The sequence below is a fragment of the Astyanax mexicanus genome, chromosome 8, assembly GCF_023375975.1.
Source record: "Astyanax mexicanus isolate ESR-SI-001 chromosome 8, AstMex3_surface, whole genome shotgun sequence".
NCBI lineage: Eukaryota > Metazoa > Chordata > Actinopteri > Characiformes > Acestrorhamphidae > Astyanax > Astyanax mexicanus.
The window spans coordinates 6,519,178-6,545,601 of NC_064415.1; the positions used below are offsets into that span (position 1 = coordinate 6,519,178).

Consider the following 26,424-nt stretch of genomic DNA (forward strand, 5'->3'; position numbering starts at 1 on the left):
ACTGATGGTGCAGGAGAGAGAAAACTGAGGGAGCAGGAGAGAGAAAACTGAGCGTGTAGGAGAGAGAAAACTGAGGGCGCAGGAGAGAGGAAACTGAGCATGCAGGAGAGAGAAAACTGAGGGCGCAGGAGAGAGAAAACTGAGGGCGCAGGAGAGAGAAAACTGAGGGCAGGAGAGAGAAAACTGATGGTGCAGGAGAGAGAAAACTGAGGGTGCAGGAGAGAGAAAACTGAGCGTGTAGGAGAGAGAAAACTGAGGGCGCAGGAGAGAGAAAACTGAGGGCGCAGGAGAGAGAAAACTGAGGGCGCAGGAGAGAGAAAACTGAGGGTGCAGGAGAGAGAAAACTGAGGGTGCAGGAGAGAGAAAACTGAGGGCGCAGGAGAGAGAAAACTGAGCATGCAGGAGAGAGAAAACTGAGGGTGCAGGAGAGAGAAAACTGAGGGTGCAGGAGAGAGAAAACTGAGCGTGCAGGAGAGAGAAAACTGAGCGTGCAGGAGAGAGAAAACTGAGCGTGCAGGAGAGAGAACACTAAGGGCAGGAGAGAGAAAACTGAGCGTATAGGAGAGAGAACACTAAGGGCAGGAGAGAGAAAACTGAGCGTGCAGGAGAGAGAACACTAAGGGCAGGAGAGAGAAAACTGAGCGTATAGGAGAGAGAAAACTGAGCGTGCAGGAGAGAGAAAACTGAGGGTGCAGGAGAGAAAAAACTGAGCGTGTAGGAGAGAGAAAACTGAGGGTGCAGGAGAGAAAAAACTGAGCGTGTAGGAGAGAGAAAACTGAGGGTGCAGGAGAGAGAAAACTGAGCGTGTAGGAGAGAGAAAACTGACTGAGCGTGTAGGAGAGAGAACACTGAGCGTGTAGGAGAGAGAACACTGAGGGTGCAGGAGAGAGAACACTAAGGGCAGGAGAGAGAAAACTGAGCGTGCAGGAGAGAGAGATTGAGTGTAAGAAGGTAGTAGCAGATACACACATACAAAACCCACCTTCCTTTAACCAAAATTAAAATTTGTTGCGAGACAGTACATTTGTATACAGTAGAGTTCATGTGCGTGCATAACAATGCACCTTGCAGCAGTACCAGTGTAATGACGGAGGAGAAGGTACATAACTGTAAGTACCTGCTAAAATAATGTTATATGTTATTTTTAGGCGAGAATGTAGGGGTTTAGACTTCAGTTTATTTGTTAATAAAGCGGCTAGGTGAAAATCGCTAGAATATGCTCAGTGTCCTCATGCTATTAGCATAGCCGTCATTTGCTATTTTTCATGTTTTTGCTAATTATATGCTAAAAACTCCTTTTTGTTACTTTAATTCCTGGAACTCAAAACATAAAATGTGTGTAGTGTACAGTAAGTTAAGAGTATATTTTCTATTATATTTTACTATATGTTGTATATATTGTGTTTTTTCTGCATGCTAAGTAGGATCATGCACCAAGGTTTTTACTCACCTGTACTTATGTGATGTGACAATAAACCTGATTTTATTTTATTTAAATTATAATACTCTTAATGTTTACAATATCTCCCAGCACCATTATAACTTTATTTGATCAGCTCTACAGTCTAGATTCTGCAGTTCTTATCTGATCTCATCCAGCTCTTCTCTTTGTTCTGCATGTTCATCTATTTTGCTGAAAGTAAAAGATTTACTGATGAGTCGAGACTCAACCCAAACCCAGCGCAGAGCGGCTGAGTGAAGGTGGTCTGGACTCTGTGGATGAGGGTCATGGTATCAGAGATGCTGTAGAAGGACAGAGTTCCTGCCCTGTGATCCACATACACTCCTACTCTAGAGGAGACGGGCACTCCGGAGATTTCAGTATCTCTGTTATTGTATCTGAATGTGTATCTGGAGAAATAACAGGACAATCTCCAAGACTGATCATTATTACCCCCAAACCTACACTCCCCGCTGTATCCCTTCCTGGAGATGCTTTTATAAGACACTGCTATACCAACCCCTCCATCTCCTCTCCACTCAACCTCCCAGTAGCAGCGTCCACTCACACTCTCTCTACACAGAACCTGAGGAAATACATCGAATCTGTCTGGATGGTCAGGATATGGCTGGACTGTGGTGCTGCAGGTCACCACTGTGTTCCTCTCAGACAGGAAGAGGTGTTTAAAGGCTGTGTTTGGATCCAGTGTGAGCTGACAGGAATCTGAAAGAGAGAAAACCCATCAGCTTTTAGAAAATGATCTAAAAACAGCCCCTAAAACTGAAATAACCAGAGAACATACTGGAAGTATCTATAAGAATTCTATATTCCTAATTCGTTGTGGGTAAAATTAATAGAAAAGGTTATTTCTCCCCATAAACTTTATTTTAGTGGTAAGCACGATGATATCTGAAATGTATCTATTTTTACCAGTAATTGCAAAACATATAGTGCTGAGTAAACTGTAGACTTTCAGAAGCTTTTGGAACTGTGAGAACTATTAAAAAGTTTTCAGAACTGTCCAGAATTGTATAGAACTCGCTAGAACTTTACAGGACTGACCAGAACTTCACAGTTCATTTTGATTTAGACATCAACAGGTTGGAGAGGTCTAGCAGATGCATTTTATTACATCTTTGGCCAATTTATGAAGACAAAAGTGAAAAACTCTGTACTCTGTGATCTCCATCTCAGTAAATGTACAGAGATCATGAAGATTATTTAGAGGAGCAAGGCGAGAACTTTCACCAGGACATAATAAATTCTGAACACCGTTACCGAGGACAGTATAGCGAGAAGATAATGGGAGATTATATTTGGGGAAAGATTGGTGAAAGTGATTTGCAGTTTAGTTGTAAATCTCAGAAAAACACACTACTGTTCTTTGTTAATAGGAAGTGATTGGGGTATTTTTTAATTTTTTTACATGTGCTCACTATTGCATAAAGAAGTGATATGCAGTACAACTGCAAATTCATAAAATATACGTATATTTGATCTATTATACGCAGCATTAATTAAGTTTCATAATAATTGTATAATTGTAGTGAAATAAAACACAAAGACAAGTAACAATTTTGTACGTAAGCAGTTAAAATATAACCGTTAATTATATAATACAGGTATAAATGTCAGTTTAAACTTTGTGTATTTGAACATTGTGGTGTAATTTCTGAGAGTGTGTGAGAATGAAAGGATTAAACAAAGAGAGAGAGAGAGAGAGAGAGAGAGAGAAAGGGCTGGACTTACACTCCAGAAACTCTTCTCTGCTTTTAGGTTCAGGAGGAAGAAGGATCGGCACTTTCTTCACTACAGGAAAATGTAAAACATGTTTTAAATTAATCTAATACTGGATTTTCTCTCAATGTAGAATCTACAATACTTTGGACTTTCTTTAGAATTTGGATTAAACTGGTTTTAATTTTAAATAAAATAAGTTCGTTAAATTAGAAAATCTGAAGGTATAACACTGTAAATTAAGGTCTCGGCTGTTTAGAAATGTACAGGTGCAACCTTCTCACATTTTTCATATAAAATATGTCTTTTTCCAGATAGAAAACCTGACACTGGTGACAAAAACCTAGACTTTCACATGATATGCAGGAGCTGTTCATATGAGTCACCCTAAATAAATTGGTGTTTAAGGTTCGTTGCCGCCTCAGTGAGGGCAGGTAGTTGATTAGTTAGTTGTTAGTTGATTATTTAAATCAGGTGTTGTAATTAGTATAAACTAATGACCGTAATTAAATACTAAACCCTTCTGGGAAGCGCTGATCCTGAACTGAGAGCCACTTTCTCTTATTACCTGCCTCTTAAAGCTCTAACACAGATCACACTGCTCAACATCACACTGCTCAACATTACTGAAAGAGTTTTTACCTGCAGCTGATGTCTTCTCAAATTCCTCTTTCCAGAATTCGTCTAGTTTTCCTCTCAGCTGAGAAACAGACTTCATAACAACTTCAAAAGTGTTGAGAGGACTGAGAGTAAAAGCAGGTGATGCTGAAGATCCAGGAGGGGCTGAGAGAGACTTAAAGCTCTATTTAAAAACACATATAAGACGAACAAAGACAAACACAATTTAGAGCAGTTTTATCTTCAACAATTCCTAAATCATATTTATATTGACTTAAAGCAGGAAAAACTAAAAATATCTTACCATGCTGGTAACTACTCCCTTCGAAGAGTGACACAAACTGGCTCTAACAAGGACAGAAAAAGGAGTGGGAGGCCCTGATGCACAACTGTGCAAAAAAGATAAATATCTTAGAGTGTGCTCTCCTAGACTGTCAACTAACAGCTGCACTAAATGGGACCCGTCAAACACCATTGCCAGCATCAACAGTCAAGAGGCGGCTTCAGGATGCTGGACTTCACGGCAGAATTGGCAAGAAAAAGCCATACCTCACAATGGCTAATAAAAAGAAAAAACTGGCCAAAGAGAAAAGACATTGGACACTGGAAGATTGGAAGAAGGATGTTGTTTGAGGTCTTTGGATCAAACAGAAGAACAATTGTGAGGCGCGGGACCAATGAAAAGATGCATGACCAATGCTTAATGCCATCTGTCAAGCATGGTGGAGGTAGCGTGATGGTCTGAGGATGCTTTGGAGGTGGTAAAATAGGGGATTTATACAGAGAGGAAGGAATCTTAAAGAAAAGACGACTACCACACTATTTTGCAACAGGATAACGACTCCAAACACACCTTCAAATTGTGTCGGCAATATTTAAGAAATAAGGAGTCGGGATTTTGACTGTAATGGAGTGGATCAGCACAGTCTCCGGGTCTGAACCCTATTAAACTGTTGTGGAGCAGCTTGATCGTATGGTACGGAGGAAGACTGCATCAAGCCAATCCATGTTGTGGGAGATGCTACAGGAAGCACGGGGTGAAATCACATCAGATTACCTCTAAAAGTTGACAGCTAGAATGCCTAAAGTCTGCCAGGCTGTAATTGCTGCAAAAGGTGGCTTCTTTGATGAAGGCAAAATTTGAAGTACACAGTCATCATTTTCATTCAAATCAATATTTCTTACTCTGACAATGTCTGCTTGTCCTGTTTATTTGCTTTATTTCATAATCTTAAGTGTGTTTCCATTGAAAGCAAGAAAATTACTGTGATCTCTGTGAGCAGTAGTGTAGATCACACTAAAAAAAAATAAACTTTGTATTTGGGGAGAAAAACAGAGTCTGTTACCTGGAGAAAATGGATGTGATCCTCTGTGAATGAAAGCTTCTCCAGATCAGCCTCTCTCCTCTTCAGCTCTGTGATCTCCTGCTCCAGTCTCTTCAGACGTTCTTCAGCTCGACTCACTGCAGCTTTCTCCTGATCTCTGATCATCTGCCTCACCTCAGAGCGTCTTCTCTCAATGGAGAGGATCATCTCAGTGAAGATCTTCTCACTGTCCTCCACTGCTGTCTGAGCAGAGCGCTGGTAGTGGAACAGAGACAGGTATCTGTTAGAAACAGCCCATTAACATCAGTAAAAATTACTGTAAAAATATTTCAGATCACAAATTAGATTAGATTTAAGCAAGAACTTAGTATGTTTAATATAATTAAAACATGTACAGGAATTCCTTGTCCACCCTATCATCTTGGGAGAACAGATAACCCTGTTTCTTTAAGAAAGTAACTTTTGACATCCATGACAATCTTTACACTTTTAACCTAATATTTATCATATCATCTCCATACTGAGGTGAAGATTGAGCTTTAGTCCAAAAAATTCAGAAAGTAAAAATGCATCTTTGAGACAGAACAAGAACGTCTCCATAAACAGTTCAACACAATTGCAGCTCTAGATCAACCGCATTCCCATCAAATGCCAATTTTCACTATAACTACTCCATTGTCATTGTTCACCTAGTCATGAAGCTTGCCATAACCGAGTGGATGAATGCATTAGAAAAAATGAAAAGTGAAAATAAAAAGTGATGTTCCTTTTTTTTTTTTTAAATCTGATCTTTATACTTTGTTATTTTAAAAATCACCTTGTGAGTCTCCACAGCCTCTATTAACTCCTGAAGCTCCTTCTCTCTCTCCTGGATTCCCTCCTTGTATTTCCTCTGTGTTTCCACCAACTGCTTCTGCAAATAAACCAGACAACAAAACACAATAATTAAACATTTACATGCCACATGTAATGGGACAGGTGCTGGTATTGGGTTCCATAATTTTGGCTTCTCCCATGAAAGCTAAAGAACGCTGCACTGATCTGTAGGATATGTGAGTGTGTTTTCCTGCATTGAAAGTGAATGCGAATTCTAAGTCAGTGATTGGATTCACAATTATAGCCAGATACCACCGGTCACAATCATTACCACTAGGTACGTAAAGGTTCTCTGTATTTCTTCAAACCGTTCGGTTCGGCCTGTTCTGTTTGATACACCCGGATGAACGCGATATTTCGGTGCGCACACTAACAGAGCGAGCGAATGCTCTCCCGCTGTACATGGTGCTGAATGCACAGATCCGCAGTTAAGCAGCACTGTTTAGGAAAGCAGACTATGCCACATGACCAGGTGGAGGGGCTGAGAGCGTGCTGCTGATAAACGCACATGAAGACACTCACTCAGCACAGGGCAGTGAGTTTTTTTGCTCCATGAGACAGACACATCAACGCTGTGTATTTTTTTTGCCCTGCTCCTCCGTCTCCACCCCACAAACCCACCCCCAACCCAACTGCTGTCTTTCCCTTCTACAGAAGAATTAACACTTTCATTTGAGTTTGCTAATTCCCTGTTAAGAAAATAAAAAGTTTGACTTTGTCCAGCTGTCTCTTTCTGGTTCTGGTCCTTATTTGGTTCGCTGGTGATAAAACTTTATTTTTTAATTTGTGGTTATTGATTAGACACTGTATTTGTATTGGGCGATAGACAGGACTGCTTAGGACCCGGGGAAGACTTCTTTATAAACTTCTCTAAGCGTGTCTCTCCACCATGCAACAACCAATCATAATGTTTTCTGAATTTCCCAGGAGCCAATCAGCGCTCTGAAGGCAGACTCTGAAGATTTAAGTGCTAATTAAACAAAACTTTCTCAGCTGCGTGATCATGCAAAACGGAGAAAATGAAAGTTGAACAGGCGCTTTCAGCTTATAAATCTACTATTTGGGACCATTTTGGCTTTGAGTATGATGAACAAGGAAAAAACACAGTCAGCAGACATATAAATAACAATACATTTTGTGATTTGAATTAATCTGTGCCTTTTTTCTATTTAATATTGGCTCTGCGAGTGTGAGTAGGAGCACCTTGTTGATTTGAAATAGAAAGGGCTAAAAACGTACTGCATGTTGGAGCTAGATAATATTGATAATTGTGATACAAACCGAACGGTGGCCACACTGTACCGTTGCATCCCTAATCCCTGTGCTGTCCACTGTGGGTGGTAATGCCTTCTGTAGACCTATTTGTAAAGGATTAATTTTACATGACTAAGATGACTAAGGTGGGAGTAGCTACTCCATTTACACACTTACCTGTTTCTCAGATCTTTCTGCTTTAAGTGACACTGTATCATGTCCTCTATGGTCATCCATGGTACACAGCACGCAGATACACTGCTGGTCGGTGCGACAGTAAACCTCCAGCAGTTTATCGTGCTGAGAGCAGATCTGCTCCTGGAGTCGTCTGGAGGCTTTGACCAGCTTGTGCTTCTTAAAGGCTGGAGATTGGTAGTGAGGCTGGAGGTGAGCTTCACAGTAAGAGGCCAGACACACCAGGCAGGACTGGACGGCTTTGTGTTTTCTCCCAGTACAGGAATCACACTCCACATCTTCAGGAGCAGCAGAAGAGTGATCAGGAGGAGCAGCCTGGAGTCTCGTCTTCTTCAGTTTCTCCACCACCTCAGCCAGCATGGTGTTTTTACTCACGACAGGTCTTGAGGTGAAGGTGTGTCTGCAGTGAGGGCAGCTGTAGATCTTCTTCTGATCCTCCTCATCCCAGCAATCATTAATACACACCATACAGAAACTGTGTCCACAGGGAATAGTAATTGGATTCTTCAGGAGATCCAGGCAGACTGAACAGCTGAACTCATCCTGAAACACTAAAATACCAGCTTCTGCCATTTTACAGTGAATTATTAGCCAAGATAACAATACTCACACTGTCTGACTCAAACAGGAACTATTGTAGAGACACAGGAAAAATTACATTAATGACAGAACAGTAGATCCAGACACGATACGCACTGATGCACACCCTGCAGGGAAAACCAGAAAGGATCAGATTTTACTTTCACTCTCACTTAAAGAGACAGACTGCACGTTTCTGAGATTCTGAGATCAGTGTCACTGCAGTCCTGTGGCGTCCTGAGCATTGAAGAACGAGAAACAGAGACAGGACTAAAGTCTGTTCAGCTACTAACCCTGCGTTCACACTGTAACGCGACGAGTCGCTTGCGTCGCCCCGCGTTTGTCGCTTGGGGGTGTGTCAAAGCTAAACGCGCACGTGTATCATGGTCCAGCTTCTGACAAGAAAAAAGGCTCAAACAATTGTATTGCTTCAACCGCCTTAGAAAAATATTTTTATTAAATGTGTTTGTATTAAATTTGTATTTGTTAACTAAATTAAGATCACTAAAATGGTTAAAAATAAACTGATTGGACCCCAAATAGCAAGACAGGATACAAGGTGTCGACGAGCCATCAGCCCATCCGAACGCCTTGCTATTTGCCTTCGGTAAGTAATATATTTTATATAAATGTTTTATATAAAAGTTCATATTTTTAATGTATTTCTCTATTTACCGGAAGCATATTGTAAGATGAAAGATTTAAGATTCATATAAACAGAGCATTCACCATTTTAAATAATCTGTATCATTTTTATATTTTACATAGTCATCCAGGCTCCAAACAACTCTGGATCTATGTACCACAACTACAAGGGAACCCTTTCTATAGTTCTCCTGGCATTTGTGGATGCTTCCTACTGTTTTTGGGTTGTGGATGTAGGTGCATATGGAAAAACAAGTGATGGTGGAACATTAGCAAACTTAATCTTTGGCCAAGCTCTCAGAAATGGGTCACTTGATCTTCCAGAAGACTCACTACTTCCAGGAGCAGAGCATTTGGGACCTCAACCTCATGTGTTTGTGGCAGATGAAGCTTTCCCTCTCAGGCGAAATCTTCTGAGACCTTTCCCTGGATCCAGGAGTTCCCACAGAAACAGGATCTACAACTACCGGCTTTCACGGGCACGCATGGTAGTAGAGAATACTTTTGGTATTCTGGCAGCACAGTGGCGCATGTACAGATGGGTCATTGGTACTAACCCTGACAATGCTGGAGCATGTGTGAAAGCCACATGTATTCTACACAACTTCATGCAAATAACTGATAGGAATCCATCTACTGTCGCAGTGTCTGAGGGAGAGGCAGCATCTGCCCTACAGAATGCCCCAAGAGCTGGAAGCAACTATGCTGCTAGGGAGGCAATTCGAATGAGGGAAAAGTTTTCCAACTATTTTTCTGCAGAAGGTGCTGTTGCCTGGCAAGACCAGATGGCCTGAGTTAGAAGAAAAACCACAGGCTTTTATAAAAGCCATCAACAACGCAACGGCTCTTTTAAGAGCCAAACAATTATTTTACCAAAGATCACAGTTCCTTCTTGTAATGCACAAGCACAAGACCTCCCTGTTCAGATATCTTACAAATAAATAATACAGTAATTTACATACTTACAATTGTATTACATCTTATTATCCATCATACAACATGTTTCCCAATGATTAAAGAATTTAAAATACAATACAATCTGATTATATTAAAAAGATGACAAAATACACTATGTTAAATTCTGAAATGTTATTCACTTAACATACAAAATATTATATAAAGGGGAAAACGGATGTAAATAAACTTTCAATACCCCTACATTGACAAAAAACTTAAACTCAAACAAAACTATATACATATAAATAACTATGTGACACCCTGATATGCCCACCTTAAAACCCCTTAACAGGCCAGGATTTTTGTCAATTGTCTTCCTGACATTACAGCACTAAATCTTGAGGATTTCTATTCAAGCATTACATTAAAATCTTTGATGTTTGCTAAGGAACATTACTAAAAAGTGTAACTGTAATTGTAATAGAAAATCTAAAAAGAATAGTCAAGTAAATCTGCTAATGTCAAAATATAATGAATAAAATCATGAAATTGAAAAAACTTAATTTTCAATACAATACAAATACAAATACAAATACAAATCAAACATTTAATTTCCTCCAGACCTATAGTTCCGTTATAATTTTCTAGTTTTTATGTCTATTTTTAAACCTGCAGAACTCGGGTTGATTTCTGTCACTGATCTGGAATTATTAAGTGGAGCAGAGAAAAAACAGGCAGCTTCTCCAAGTTTCCTGTAGGAGATTTACATTTCAGAATGTAAATAACTTATTTTACTGCAGAGAAAAATATTTTTTTATCACCTACACCCTGTATACAGAACAAAGGTTAACACAATGTGTCTGGTTATTCAAGGTGCAGCTGACAAGACTGCAAGGGAAATAAGCTTACTGACACCCCTCACCATCTTGTCAGCTGTACCCTGGTAACTAACTATTCAGAGAACTCCATCTCAAACATGATCTGATGGATCCTGAGTTTGGCTTCAGCCCTTTTTGCTAAAGGGAGCCATTTCAGAGATGGTAAAAGACTTCATAAGAACAACTGATCTTCATCAGATGATGATGAGCCCTGCCCAGCAGTTGATGCTGTCTCTACTGCTTGAATGAGTCTTTTTTCAAACAGGCTCATCTGGGATCCTGTTGACCGTCTCTTCCCTGGCTGCACTGTACCTGGCTCTGGCTCTTGCTGCGTCTCTGCTACTAAAACCTCCCTTTCTTCCTCCACCTCAAAATGTATCTCATAGTCAATCATCTGGCTCATCTGACCCTCAGAAGACTGGCTAGATGAGGGCAGAGACAAGTTGCTAGACGTCAGTCTGCTTTCCAAAAATGGATTTAAAAAAGACATGATCTGGGAGTATCGCCATGGCTTTTGGACGGCACCCCCAGAACCACTCTTGCTCCCCTCTCTCTCCCTGTTTCTCTCTCGCCTGTACTGGTCCCTGAGGTTCTTCCATTTTTTCCTGCACTCCTCCTCTAAGAAAATACCAAATATAAACATTTTATTATTTAATATTTCTGTGTGAATACTAGGGCTGGACCCGAATATTCGGGTATTCGGATATTCGTTCGTTGAGTAGGTATTCGGTTTTTAATTTTGGTATTCGGATATTCGTTTTTTTTCTCCTTTCCAGAGTTCCACCTCACTCTAACCACTTCTGTTCTCGTGGGTCCCGTCAGAATATCTTGCGCGCGGGACAGAACTGAACTGTTATTGGCTGGAGCGGGAGTTTAATCCAGACGATGCGGGAGCAAATTAATAAATAGTTAAGAAAACTGTAATAATTGTAAAAAAAAAAAAACCTAAAGAAAACTCTCAACGCGCAGGATGGACCGACACACACGCACACACCGATGGTGTTTGGACTGGGGTAAGGAACGGGACCGCACTATTCAGCGCTGCTGTTTTAATAAATATATAAGTAAATTTGAAGCATTAAATGTAGTTTATTTAATTTATATTAGGAACGTGGGGCGGGAGCGGCAGAAATGTGTATGTGGCGGGCGGGCGCGGGATTAAAAGAAGCAATTTTTTTGCGGCGCGGTAACGAGACAGAAACGCGGGAGCGTGGAAGAGTGGGTTTAAAAATCAGTCTCGCGCAGACCTCTATTATACATGATAAAAAAAAATGCAGGCTCTTCGAAACTGATTTATATAATAAAACGTAAGGGGTAATGTGGCAACAGTAGGGGCTAAATCGGTTACAAAAGCCTGGCCTACAAAAATGATGTCTGAACGAATTTCCTCTTATCTAATATAATTTAAAATGGTTTAAAAATATAAAATAATTTCTAAGCAAACGAAATATTTAATATTGAGCTTATAGCCCAAGTGCAAAAATACAAAATCAGTAATACTACTATGCCCTGCACAATCCTTAAACCGAAATAGACCAAGTACAATAACGTCATTAACAATGACTTTCCTCTACTCTAATATAATTTAACATGGTTGAAAAATATAAAATCATTTCTAAACAAACGAAATATTTAATATTGAGCTTATAGCCCAAGTGCAAAAATACAAAATCAGTAATATGCCCTGCACAATCCTTTAACCGAAATAGACCAAGTACAGTTTACAATGACTGTCCTCTAATATAATCAACAATGTTTAAGAATATAAAATACTTCCTGAACAAACGTTTTTTTTGTTTGTTTTTTTAAGCAAATAGCCTAAGTGTGAAAACACAAACAGCAATTTACTGGGCTGGCTTGCGCAGCGGAGAAACCGTGCAGCAGCAGCCTCCTAGCCTGCTTACGCAGCGGATAAGCCGGTGTGGGGCAGCAGAAATTCCGGGATGAAAACACAAAGAAATCTGGGCTAAAAACACAGAAAAAATATGGGGTGAAAACACAAAAATCCGGGATAAAAACACCAAAAATCCGGGGTGAATATGTCTCGTCGGTCAGAGCAAATTGAACATTTTTCAGTGGATTAAAGGGGCCATGATTTGCTTCTTTTTTTTTTTTTTTTTTTTACCTCTTTTTTTAAAAACGAATATTCGAATATTCCCTTCGAATCAGTGCCGAATATCCGGAGCTCAAAAAACGCTATTCGGGCCAGCCCTAGTGAATACAGCATTATGTACAGCTCTGGTAAAAATTAAGAGACCATTGCAAAATGATCAGTTTCTCTGATTTTACCATTTATAGGTTTATGTTTGAGTACAAAGAAACATAGTTGTTTTATTCTATAAACCACTGGCAAGATTTCTTCAGAATTCTAAATAAAAATATATTAATTTAAAGCATTAATTAGCTTATTTATGATAATTGATCAAATTAACAAAAACAACGCAGTGCTTTCAGATCTCAAATTATGCAAAGAACAATGCAAATAAGTTCATATTCTTTTAGAAACAACAATACCAATGTGTTAGGAGTTTAGAAATCAATATTTAGTGAAATAACCCTGATTTTTAATCCCATTTCAGATTTCATTCTGCAAATAAATGCTCTAAATGACAATATTTTTATTTGGAATTTATGAGATGTTGTCAGACGTTTATAGAATAAAACAACAATGTTTATTTTACTCAAACATAAACCTATAAATAGAAAAATCAAAGAAACTGATCATTTTGAAGTGGTCTCTTAATTTTTTCCATAACTGTATGTGTCCCTATTAATTGCAATAACATAAATAAAAACCAAATACATTATGCAGCGTACACACACACACACACACCCCAATAGGTTATAATATAGTTTGCTAATACAATCCAAGCATTTCATATTTGACATCAAACTATATACGTTTTAAAACATACATTGCTCAGCGAGAGAATTCTCGCCGGCCCAAATTCGGGCATCGCGTCAGTCAGGCTGGCATTCAGGCTCGGGTTCAGGCTCGGGTTCGGGTAGACAATCTAAACTCTATATTATTATTGTTGTTAATTTTCCATTTTTTTAAATAGCAGGATACATTGACTTTTATTTCTCTGCCTGGACTGATTTCCCATCACTTTCCTCGGGCCGGGTCGGGCTCCAGGAAATAGCCTGTGATGTAGTCATCTGTTTTTTAATACTATTTTTGTTTTATATAAAGCTATGGCATGATAATCACCATATAGCTGAGTAACCAGGTATTATTGTTAACGAAAAGAACAAAATAACGAAAACTAAAAGTGAAAGTTCTCCTTAACTGAAACTAATAAAAATGTGATTAAAAAAAAACGAAAACAAACTGAAATTACAGATTGAATACCCTCATTTTCGTGTTTGTTAATTTATTTATAAGTGCTGTTTCCACTACAGCAGTTTAAATAAATACCATCAAAATACCGCCCAACCCTATTATTTACAGCTATTTAAACTAGCATAGCTAACCAGCTTTCACATGCAAAACACAGATAAAAGATAGGAGTGCTGTGCAGAGCTACTTCACCAGCAAGCTAACTTATTTCCACTGCGATTTAGAGTTATTAAATTGGCTTGGAAAAGACTTCTTGTTCTTTGTAATCTTCTTCTTCTTATTATTATTCTATTTGTGTTTTTCTATATGCTACTCCTCCCACAGCTTTTACGTTACAACCACAAAACTGAATTATGTTGCTTGTGCTTTTTGGAACAATACTTCATACGATTTTCTAACAGCGGGCATTAAATTTTTTTTTATTTTAATGGCCGATGACGATGCCGATATTTAGAGATCACAAACGGCCGAAGGCCAATATTTAAAGCCAATATTGCGTTTTTGTCACAACTGATTTTTAGCTTGTACTTTTCCCATGTATTTACAATAATAATGATACATATTTAAGCTATCTGGAAATACACTATTAAAACAAAATGTACTCTAAACTTCCTTAAATTCTAATCTCAAACATTGAATGTTTGAGACACTTTAACATTTGGAAAGTTTGCAGTGTAAGAAAAGTCTAGGCCAGGGGTCGGCAACCTTTGAGACATGGAGTGCCAACTTTAACATTTCTAGTCAATGAGTGTGCCACTATCAACAATAATAAATAATAAAAAACACACACAAACTAAGGGAATATGTTCTACAAATTTGGATTTTTTTTTACATAGAAAATGTGCTTTAAAAATAAAATTATTATTATTATTATTATTATTATTATTATTATTATTATTTATTTTTTATGTAATCAGAATAACAGTGAGTCCAGCTCTGAATTAACGTGGCTTTATAGATAAACGTAACTTGCACTGAATGAATGCCTTGCCTACCAGCGAGTGTGATCCCTGTCCTTGCTTTTCTTGGCTGAGCTTTCTTATCTGGGGGTTGTAGTTTGTCACTTTTAATCGTAAACATGACTCGAAATTGTCCGTCGTCAAACAGCTGCGGATAGGGCTGAGCACACTTTTCATGTGCGAAAATACCTGCTCACACAGGTAGGTTGAGCCGAACACTGACACAAGGCCAATGCAATGCTCTTGAGACAGCCGAACTTTTCTGGTGCAGATGTCCAGCGTGCCCACAGTGGCGAGCTCTTCAGCTGCATCTTCACGTCCTGTCCATCCATCCAGTTGATCAGAGCTGCGATACACAAAACCATAGTCTTCCATCCAGGAGGGCTGAAATGCCCTAGCTTTGTTTTTTTAAGCCGGAGGCTCTGTCATCTCTTGTAACGCTATTAGGTGGGCTAACTGACTTTGATTAGGCTAAATTTAAATATGGGTCTGTGGGAAAGTGGGTGGGAGCTGAGTGCAGAGCGTTGAGGAGCAAATTCGATTGGAGGATTGTGCTGTCAGTCTGATTTTTTTGTTGCTGATGCTGGTCCAGCGTGTCGCGTGCCAGTGATTATGCCTTGGCGTGCCAGCAGTGGCACGCGTGCCATAGGTTGCTGACCCCTGGTCTAGGCAATGGAATCTCTTTTACAGATTATTTAAAACACACACAGAATATGTGTGAAATCCTGACACATAAAATTATTCTGACACACTAATAAACGCTGAATCCGGTAACAACAGTGGGTAAATTAACCAATTAACTGATATTTAGAGCTTCTTATTACCGCAGTATTTACTCAATCAGTGAAATCAATGAAGGAGTTAGAAAGGTTAGCTAACTATTTTTGTGTAAATAACTATTAAGATTGGTACATTTCGCATTTTTTCGAGTCCTAATTAATAATGCCTTCAAAACATGCAGTATTTATATTTACATATTTACGAGATGAACACATAATGTAATATAAATGCGAAGGCTATATTTACTAGTTAGGGAGCTGGATTTCCCCACTGTTTAATTGTTTGGCTGTATTGAGCGTTTGGCTTCAGCACACACTGTTCTATAGTTTAAATCATAAACAGGAGTTTCTCTCCTGTAGGTTAACTTAGTTAGCTGAGCTGAGCTAAAGCAAACAGTTAGCATTAGCTAGCCGGTTAGCATTAGCTAGTTTCTTAGCATTAGCTAGCCTGTTAGCGTTAGCTTGCCCGGTTAGTGTTAGCTAGCCTGTTAGCGTTAGCTAGTGTGTTAGCGTTAGCTAGCACAGAGGCTACTAGACAGTAAAACTCCGTCTAACACAGAAGCTCCACTGCTCTTTACTAAAGTCAGTCAGATAGATTCACTTATCTGTCCAGTTTGGATCCAGTTGAAGCTGAAGTGAAGCCGTTCTCTGCAGCTGTGTCTGAAGCTCTGCAGGTTCTGGGGAACTGAGCTCCTCAGCTCCTCTGCTGTGTGTCAGTTTATAACCAGCTTATGTTCTGCTATTTAGCCTAACTTCTCTCTCACTTTCTCTATCCTTCTTTCTCTCTCCTTCTCGCGCTCTCTTTTATATAATATAGTCAGTTAGCTAGCTAGTGTCAGAGCCGTATAGAGAGAGAGTCGCTACAGCGGAAGTCCTAAATGCTTGGTGTTCTCGAGACCCATGAGGAGCTCCAATAGTTCCAGAAAGACAGAACTGCAGTTTTAGGCATTAGCAGTTAAAGAATGCAGTAATTTACAATATTTATATAGAAATCCTTTCTGTACATGTAATTCCATTGATAGGCTTTGTTTAAATGTAAAAACGTATTTTTTATGAGCTTTGAGTTTTGATTATCGTATTGTAATGAAAAGCATTTATATCCTAATGTTAACAGATATAATTACATTGATGGGGGTTTGGGGATGTTTTTAAATCAGATTCTGACTTACTAACAACAACACATTTATTTCATGAGAAGTCTGTATAATTTTAACTTTTTAAACTGAGAAATTTTAAATATGTAACGTTACAATGACAAACTCAACTTTGTAAACAGTCATTAACAATAAAATGTAATATAAAATAAAAACAGAATAAAAAACAAAAACACAGAGTTAGTAAAAATGATTAATCCATGAGCGCATAGTTTTTTTTTGTTTATTTATTTTTTGTTTGCCTTATTATGCATTATTTATACATTCTCTATACATTTCTTCATATAAATAAGTTTCATAAGTTCAGACCTTATGATATTATTTATTTATCCAAAATTAATAGTCGTATCTTAAAATTAATAGAGTAGTTACATTCAGTAAAAAGAATCCAAAACCTACAAACACAGACAGGATTATTTATCTAGCTCTGTCTAATTTACCCTAATCTGTTAACAATCTTAACGATGGTAATTTAGTGGGGATCATGCTGTACTCTACATGTTAATTAGATTCAGGTGTGCTGACAGTATTAAATCAGGATATTTAATGGTTTTATCCTGTAAAAGTGCAGCACTAACGCTGTACTCTGCTGCAGCTCTGTGGGGCTGCTAGTATTAGTCGCTAAATTACAGGAACTATTGAGAAGCTCCACGAGTCGCCATTGCTGTTAAAAAGTGAAGATTGGAGTAAACGGAGCTGAAGCGACTCTCTCTCTCTCTCTCTCGATACGGCTCTGGCTGGTGTAAAACAGAACCATTTCACTCATATCTTATGTATATAATAAAACACTGAGATAAAGAGAAGCTGTAAATATTAATAATAATCTAACTAGCTAATTTACCAGCTCCTCTTCTGTTTAAGGTGGAGGATATAAGTTAAATGGAGCTCCTCAAGACCCCCATATTTCTGTGTTGTGTCTGTTTAAAACTCTGTTGTTGAAGCTAAATTCTCCTCTTCTTCTAATTACTGTCCTTCTAATTACCTGAGTTTATTATATTACTTATTCTATACGTTTATTATCACTGTGGGTGTAAATCTATATCAGTGCAGCACAGGATCTAACACAAAGTAAACAAACATGCCCCCTCCTTCATCATTATTAGCATTAGCATTAGTATTAGCCTCAACTCCTTTAAAAGCCCCAAGTTAAAATAGAGTCTAACTACTTGTTTTGAATATTCTTCTGATTTTACAAATCAAAATGATTCATTTTACTAAAACTGCAAAGAAAGTTTACCTTTAAATATACATTTTTCTACATCAAACAGGTTCTAGAGAAGAGAGGAGCTAGTTAGCATTGATGCTAATGTGTGCTGAGTGGTTAACTGGAGTTTAAAAGCTTTAGAAAATGTTTCTGCAGTACTGAATCATGTGATATTATTATCCTTAAACATTCATAAACTCAGATTTATTGCTTAAATCCTCCATAAAACCGCATTAATTTCAGTCACTTAGAAGCAATCTGAAAAAACACGGAAGACACTCTCCAGAGCTAATTCTCCTCTCTTCTTTTTAACTTTTTTAATTGTTAATATTATTTTATGTAATTGAACATATCTGTTAAGGGCTTTAAAGAAAAAAAAATGTCTTTTAGTCTTTTGAAATCAGTAGGTGAAGTAAAATAGAACAGTTTTCATAGCTTTGTGGGTTTTATGCTACAGAAAAAACTCCAGACAAACTAAGCTTCTTTAATATATTTACATTCTACTAAAATACATTCATTTATAATGAGAATATATGCAGCTAAAACAGGGAACAGCCTAGTGCAAAATCCCAAATTATATGATCAACATTAACATTTTAATAGAACATTATAGTCATTATAGCTTATAAAAAATGTGTTTTGGGAGGGGGGTAGTGCACTGTAGGACTCTGTGGGCGTGGCCTAAGCTTTTGTTCTTAATGGCTTTTTATTTTCCCCTTACATTACTTTTACTTTTATACATTAAGTAGTTTTGAAACCAGTACTTTTACACTTTTACTTAAAGAGTAAAAAGCTTGAGTTGATACTTCAACTTCTACAGAAGTATTTTAACCCCTAGTATCTATACTTCTACCTACAGAGTAATGAATGGAGATACTTTTCTCACCTTTGACAGGGATTAGTTTAGTGATGTTGATTAATCAAAAACCTGAATATGCCGATACTGGTCAGTATATTTTAAAACAGTAAAACAACACCATCTGATACTGAGTGTGTGAAAGTAATGCAGAACAGAGACAATGAGTCAAATGACCCACACGGGGGAGCTCTAACACAAGAGATGAGGCCACGCAGGCTGGTTAAACTCCCTGAACGTTTGAAAGACTTTGTCATTGACTGAGAGGTGAATGAAGGGATTCAAGAAATATAATCGTGAATAGTTCAGTAAAGAACATTGTTCAATACATTGAGGTTAAAAGGAAAAATAATAAGAAGTGACAGCAAAATAAACTGTTGGAGTAAATGTTATGTGAATCTTTATTTTGGAAGTATGGTGTTATGATTGCTGCACTGTGGGGATATGTTTCTGTTGTTAGAAAAAAAAATGTTATGGGCGGTAACTCATCTTATGTGGGAGTTTATGTTCAAGCAAAAGAGGGATGTTGTGTACGTGTGTGTGACGTAGGAGGGGCGAGTAAAAGATGGCGAGGGAGTAAAAGACACTTATCTGAGAGCGGAGCCTCCTGTCTTTACTTGTACACTGTCTAGGCTGGATTAAGGGCAGGACAGAACAGCACAAGCAACGTAATTCAGTGGTTGTAACATGAAAGCAGTAGGAGGAGAAGCATATAGAAAAACGCAAATAGAATAATAATAATAATAAGATTTTTTTCCAAGCCAACTTAATAATTCTCAATCACAGTGGATATAAGTTGCCTAGCTGGTGAACTATCTCTGTTTTGTGTGTGAAAGCTGGTTAGCTATGCTAGTGTAAATAAGATTAAATAGGCTGTTGGAATGCTGGGTTGGCATATCTAGCTACTTTATGATCAGTGTTCACAGCAGTAGCTACTTCAGACTGCATTTACTTTAAATACAATACGACCAGAAACCACTTAATATGAACTACTACTACTACTACTACTACTACACACACACACACACACAAAGTGATTTTAAACACACTCCTGCAGCTCTGAGCGGGCGTTTTAATGAGCTAATTATTTGATTTGAGTGTGTTGAAAGCAGGGAAAGCACTAAATGTGCAGTGCAGGGGAAGGGGGGCGGTTGTGGTGGCGGCAGGACAAGGGTTGAGAGGTTCAAGCTGCCAATGTTGGGTTATTGAACAACTTTATAAAATTATATCCTAGGTTTTTGGATCATTTGGATCTATAAAGCTTAAATATTAAAAAGTGTCGGTATCAGTATCGATATCGGCAATACTGGCCCTGCGTTTACTTGGTATCGGATCGATACCAAAATTCCCGGTATCGCCCACCTCTATTGTCTACTCTTCTGAATATTCGGTGCAATTACACATTCTCACCAGAGAGGTCTCCAAATCCCCAAATCTCACAAACGTGCAGTCTGTCTCTTTAAGTGAGAGTGAAAGTAAAATCTGATAATTTCCTGGATTACCTGCAGGGTGTGTGAGTGTGTGAATCGGTGTGTGTCGTGTCTGGATCTACAGTTTTGTCATTAAAGTAAGTCTCTACAATAATTCCTGTTTGAGTCAGACAGTGTGAGTATTGTAATCTTGGCTAATAAGGAGAATTACAGGATAGTTCTGTTCACTTCTCTCCAACAGAGAACCAGGAAACAAAATCTTCACACTGTAAAATGGCAGAAACCAATGTTTCACTGGCTCAGGATGAGTTCAGCTGTTCAGTCTGCCTGGATCTCCTGAAGGATCCAGTGACTATTCCCTGTGGACACAGTTTCTGTATGGCGTGTATTAACAAGTGCTGGGATGAGGAGGATCAGAAGAAGATCTACAGCTGCCCTCACTGCAGACACACCTTCACCTCAAGACCTGTCGTGAGTAAAAACACCATGCTGGCTGAGGTGGTGGAGAAACTGAAGAAGACGAGACTCCAGGCTGCTCCTCCTGATCACTCTTCTGCTGATCCTGAAGATGTGGAGTGTGATTCCTGTACTGGGAGAAAACACAAAGCCGTCCAGTCCTGCCTGGTGTGTCTGGCCTCTTACTGTGAAGCTCACCTCCAGCCTCACTACCAATCTCCAGCCTTTAAGAAGCACAAGCTGGTCAAAGCCTCCAGACGACTCCAGGAGCAGATCTGCTCTCAGCACGATAAACTGCTGGAGGTTTACTGTCGCACCGACCAGCAGTGTATCTGCATGCTGTGTACCATGGATGACCATAGAGGACATGATACAGTGTCACTTAAAGCAGAAAGATCTGAGAAACAGGTCAGTGTGTAAATGGAGTAGCTGCTCCAGATTATAGGACCTAATACCTTCACCTGTCCCATGACATGTGGCATTTTATTTTTTTAATTATTGTGTTTTGTTGGTTGGTTTATTTGCAGAAGCAGGTGGTGGAAACACAGAGGAAATACAAGGAGAGAATCCAGGAGAGAGAGAAGGAGCTTCAGGAGTTAATAGAAGCTGTGGAGACTCACAAGGTGATTTTTAAAATAAGGAGAAGAATAAAGATCTGATTTTTTCCATTAAGGGTAATTATTTAATTACTTAACTAAAGGTGTCCTCATTTTTAAAATGTAATTTAAAGTCACATTGTATTTTAGTTTTAGTCATCAATTATCAAAATTAAATAATATTTACAGCTTCATGAAGTTTGGATTTACACAATATTTGTGTCACACCTTATTCTGTGAGATTATTGGCTGGTTGCAAATAAAAACTCTGACTACTGACAAACTCTGATGTTCCTCAGTAATCAGATTATAAAGTGCATGTAAATCCACTTATTGATGTGAATGAACTGCTCCTAACATTCTCCTCTCTCTGTGATTCCACTACCAGCGCTCTGCTCAGACAGCAGTGGAGGACAGTGAGAAGATCTTCACTGAGATGATCCTCTCCATTGAGAGAAGACGCTCTGAGGTGAGGCAGATGATCAGAGATCAGGAGAAAGCTGCAGTGAGTCGAGCTGAAGAACGTCTGAAGAGACTGGAGCAGGAGATCACAGAGCTGAAGAGGAGAGATGCTGATCTGGAGAAGCTTTCATTCACAGAGGATCACATCCATTTCCTCCAGGTAACAGACTCTGTTTTTCTCCCCAAATACAAAGTTTATTTTAGACTGTTTACACCATCTTTTTAATGTGATCTATATCTGATATTAGCCTGAACAGTTCTTAAACTGAAGCTCATGCACTAAAGAGCAGAGCTTCACATGAAGTTTCAGTTTCACCAGTGACTGAAAGCTGATCTTAACAGAGAATGAGTTCCAGCTCACTGTAAAAAAGGGAATGTTGTTTGGCCACACCCTCCCCTTTAATGTCTGTCCTTTATCTTTTTTGTTTAAACAATTTATTTTTTTTTAATTTTGTTTTGATGCTGCAGCAGCGCCATCTATTGGCTGTGTTCAGCAATTTGATTGGATATATCTTTAAAGACAGAGCGGTTGTGATGTGTACTATTTAATTCAGTATGAACAGAGACATCAGTCCAAATGTTTATGAGGTCTGTTATCTCTCTATCACACCAATCCCTCATTAACTGCTGTCGCCATTTTCCCTTATGCTCAATGTAAGTTTTGATGTAAATGTTGCATGAATTCTGATCGGTCTTGGATATTGGATATGTATCAGATTTCAATAACACAGACTTTTTATTTCCTTTCACACTGTCTCATACATAATTAATCTGAATCATGAATGACTAATAAGATCAGATTTAGGCCAGATTTTACCTGATTTAATTTAATATAAATATGATTTAGAAATTGTTGAAGGTGTTATGTGTTTGTTTTTGTCTACATGTAGAGTTTTCAGACTCTCTCAGCTCCTCCTGGATCTTCAGCATCACCTGCTTTTACTCTCAGTCCTCTCAACACTTTTGAAGTTGTTATGAAGTCTGTTTCTCAGCTGAGAGTAAAACTAGATGAATTCTGGAAAGAGGAATTTGAGAAGACATCAGCTGCAGGTATATTAAATAAAAATTAAATAAAGTAAATATATGAAATGATAAGTCCATAAATAATCGTACTGCACTCAGTACCTCATAATGACAAAGTAAAAATTTAGGATTTTTTAAAAAGTAAAAGAGTGTGAAGAGTTTCAGAATGCACTGTAGGTTCTTCTCTAAATCCTGATGAAGTGGTCAGTAGTTTCTGGACTGAAGTGGTTGAGACTGTATATAAGGTGTGACTTTATTGTGATTGAAAGTTCAGGTAGGGTAGATTAAGACTCTACATCTACATGGAGAGAAAATCCAGTATTAGATTATTTTAATGTTGTAGTAAATGTACAGAGGGAACAGAAGCTCAGTGATGCTGTGTAGTAACTGTGTACATTTTCCTGTAGTGAAGGAAGTGCAGATCATTCTTCCTCCCGAACCCAAAAGCAGAGAAGAGTTTCTGGAGTGTAAGTCCAGCCCTTCTCTCTCTCTCTCTCTCTCTCTCTCTCTCTCTCTCTCTCTCTCTCTCTCTCTTTCTCTCTCTCTTTAACTATTTCATTCTCACACACTCTCAGAAATAACACCACAATGTACAAATACACAAAGTTTAATCTGACATTTATACGTCTATATTAAATAATAAACTGTTACATTTCAACTGCTTACGTATAAACTTGATAAAAAAAACACCAACATTCCTCATGAACTTTGATTTAGTGATAATGGCCTATCATAGTTTTGTATTTATTTAGATAAAACACAAAATTTGTGTTTTATAATAAAAACAATGAACATTTTACTACAAATCTGCAATTATTATACAACTCAATCAATTTTCTGTGTAATAGATTAAAAAATTAGTATATTTTCTGGATTAGCGACTGTACTGAATCTCTGTGCAATAGTGAGCACTTGTATTCAGGCTGTTTCAGAGGCAAAGTGAACATGGAAAATTTTAAAATGCCCCAATCAAACACCAAACACCAAAGAACAGTAATTTTAAAGTGCATCTACAAGCATAACTAAAAAACGTTCAGAAATGTATTGTTTCTCTGAGATTTGTGACTAAACTGCAAATCACTTTCACCAATCTTTCCCCAAATAGTATAGTCTCTGATTATCTTCTTTATTTATACTGTAAAGTTCTACACAATTCTGGACAGTTCTGAAAACTTCTTGATGGTTCTCACAGTTCCAGAAGCTTCTGGAAGTCTTTAGTATACTCAGCACTTTATATTTCACAAATATTCATAAAAATAGATCAGTTTCAGATATGATTGTGCCACCACTAAAGCAAAACCTTTATTTTGTATATTCTATTTTTATTGTATTCTTTTATTTTATCTTATTTTATCTATATATCTATTTTAATAACAGCTCTTGGGTGTAAACTGAATCATGAGATCACAATTCCGTTCCACCTCATGTACCACATGTGATGCGAATGACAATAAAATCTTCTTGAATCCTTTAATCCTTGAAAATTTCTGGGGAATAAAAACATTTTTATTTTTTAAAGAATTAGGAAAACACACTTAACACCTGAGAACAAAAATATACATAAAATTGTTATGTTGTGTAATTGAAAAATAATGAGAATAAATCTTTTTTTTACATAATCAAACACTTTTCATAGATGATTCCAGTATGTTCTCTGGTTATTTCAGTTTTAGGGGCTGTTTTTAGATCATTTTCTAAAAGCTGATGGGTTTTCTCTCTCTTTCAGATTCTTGTCAGCTCACACTGGATCCAAACACAGCTTATAAATACCTCCTCCTGTCTGAGAGAAACACAGTGGTGACCCGCAGCACCACAGTCCAGCCATATCCTGACCATCCAGACAGATTTGATAGATGGGCTCAGGTTCTGTGTAGAGAGAGTGTGAGTGGACGCTGCTACTGGGAGGTTGAGTGGAGAGGAGATGGAGGGGTTGATATAGCAGTGTCTTATAAAAGCATCTCCAGGAAAGGAGGAGGCGAGGAGTGTGTGTTTGGATGTAATGATCAGTCTTGGAGATTGTTCTGTGATTCCTCCAGATACACATTCAGTTACAATAACAGAGAAACTGAAATCTCCGGAGTGCCCGTCTCCTCTAGAATAGGAGTGTATGTGGATCACAGGGCAAGAACTCTGTCCTTCTACAGCATCTCTGATACCATGACCCTCATCCACAGAGTCCAGACCACCTTCACTCAGCCGCTCTACGCTGGGTTTGTGTTAAACCTTCACTCATCAGTAAATCTTTTACTTTCAGCAAAATAGATGAACATGCAGAACAAAGAGAAGAGCTGGATGAGATCAGATAAGAACTGCAGAATCTAGACTGTAGAGCTGATCAAATAAAGTTATAATAGTGCTGGGAGATATTGTTAATATAAATAATCATAATTCTGAACGGTAATTACGTCTGTCCCAGATTAGAACTGCAGGTACATTTCCTGTATGGAAAGATTTATTCAGATTTAGCGTTAAATAGTTTAAACTGTTTATATCATTAACAGAGCTCACAGTAACAGAGTTCATATTTTAAACTTTATATTACAGAACTTTATTCATTTCTAACACATTATCATTTATTATAAACTGAATGAAAGATCACAATAAAATGTTTAAATTATTATACTGTTGTTTTATCCTCAACATTTTTATATTAAAACAAAGAGAGAGGAAATCTATGTGTTAATGCTTTAACTTTAATTTTACAATTAATGTAATATCAAAAGGAAAGAACAAAATATATACAACATATAGTCAAAAATAATAGAAAATATACATTTAACTTACTGTACACTACACACATTAACTTACACTATGAAACACAGTTTTACAATATTGCACTGTTGATTGTAGCTTAAATTTATTATATTTATCATCGCTGTCACATAAAAACGTTATATCCCTAAAGTAGCAACTTTACATTTCTATTTGCCCATTCATCAGGAAATATTGACACAGTATGAAGATAAAGTATAAACATAAGATACAGTAGACATAAGGTTTTTGTGTTAAAGCAGTTTTAAACTAATTAATCTAATATATGTGCTTCTATGTTGAGTTAATTTATTTGAGCATGTTATCATTTAACTCTACACAGTTCTCTGTATTAATTTGATTTTATTTGTAATGTACTCAGATTGTATTCCTGTAATCTTGTAATGTTGTGGGGTATATCTTATAAATAATAAAGTGGAAGCTGAAAGCTCAGAACAGAGGATCTAATTTGTCTAATTATTACTATTAGTTCTGGTTTTCAGAGCACTAGGAGCAGATGTCTGGGATAAATGGCTGAAGATGAAGCTGTTTTCTCATTGGTGTCTTTTGCAGCATTGAACCTAGCATTCTTAGACTACACTAGAACTAGAACTGATCCAATCAGGGTTATTATCACAACAATGGAAACAGAATATATAGAAATAAAAATATAGGGGCGCCGAGTGGTCCAGCGGTCTAAAGCGCTGCCACTATGAGCAGGAGGTCGCCGGTTCGAACCCCAGCTCATGCAGCTTTGCCATCAAGCTGCCGGCGTTAGAGGGAGCAAAATTGGCCCTGCTCCCTCTGGGTGGGTAGATGGCGCTCTTTCCCCACATCACTCCTATGGTGATGTCTGCAGCACAGGGCGTCTGTGAGCTGATGTACCGGAGCCGAGCCGCTGTGCTTTCCTCCAAGTGCGCTGGCTGCTCGGCAATGCTGCATCGGCAGCAGCTCGAAAAGAAGCGGTGG

General features: G+C 38.1%; 3 protein-coding genes across 3 annotated transcripts in view; 2 read left to right on the forward strand and 1 right to left on the reverse strand.

Annotated features, from left to right (window-relative positions):
* LOC125803951 (uncharacterized) overlaps positions 1-9,464 on the forward strand; it is a 35,891-nt gene extending 26,427 nt beyond the window's left edge. The window contains exon 3 of the mRNA XM_049482766.1: positions 8,908-9,464. Coding sequence (XP_049338723.1) covers positions 8,908-9,464 — 557 coding nt within the window. The remainder of the gene's footprint in view (positions 1-8,907) is intronic.
* Positions 1,111-8,019, reverse strand: LOC125803830 (tripartite motif-containing protein 16-like). The gene is made up of 6 exons (XM_049482145.1): positions 7,429-8,019; positions 5,939-6,034; positions 5,143-5,376; positions 3,821-3,980; positions 3,191-3,250; positions 1,111-2,164 (listed from the first exon to the last, which is right to left on the reverse strand). Exons 1-6 carry the CDS (start codon positions 8,017-8,019, stop codon positions 1,626-1,628), a joined length of 1,680 nt encoding a protein of 559 aa, XP_049338102.1. The 3' UTR covers positions 1,111-1,625.
* Positions 9,465-20,396: 10,932 nt separating the features above from the next.
* Positions 20,397-25,888, forward strand: LOC125803835 (tripartite motif-containing protein 16-like). The gene is made up of 6 exons (XM_049482152.1): positions 20,397-21,031; positions 21,151-21,246; positions 21,608-21,841; positions 22,572-22,731; positions 23,112-23,171; positions 24,431-25,888. Exons 1-6 carry the CDS (start codon positions 20,441-20,443, stop codon positions 24,964-24,966), a joined length of 1,677 nt encoding a protein of 558 aa, XP_049338109.1. The 5' UTR covers positions 20,397-20,440; the 3' UTR covers positions 24,967-25,888.
* Positions 25,889-26,424: the final 536 nt, after the last annotated feature.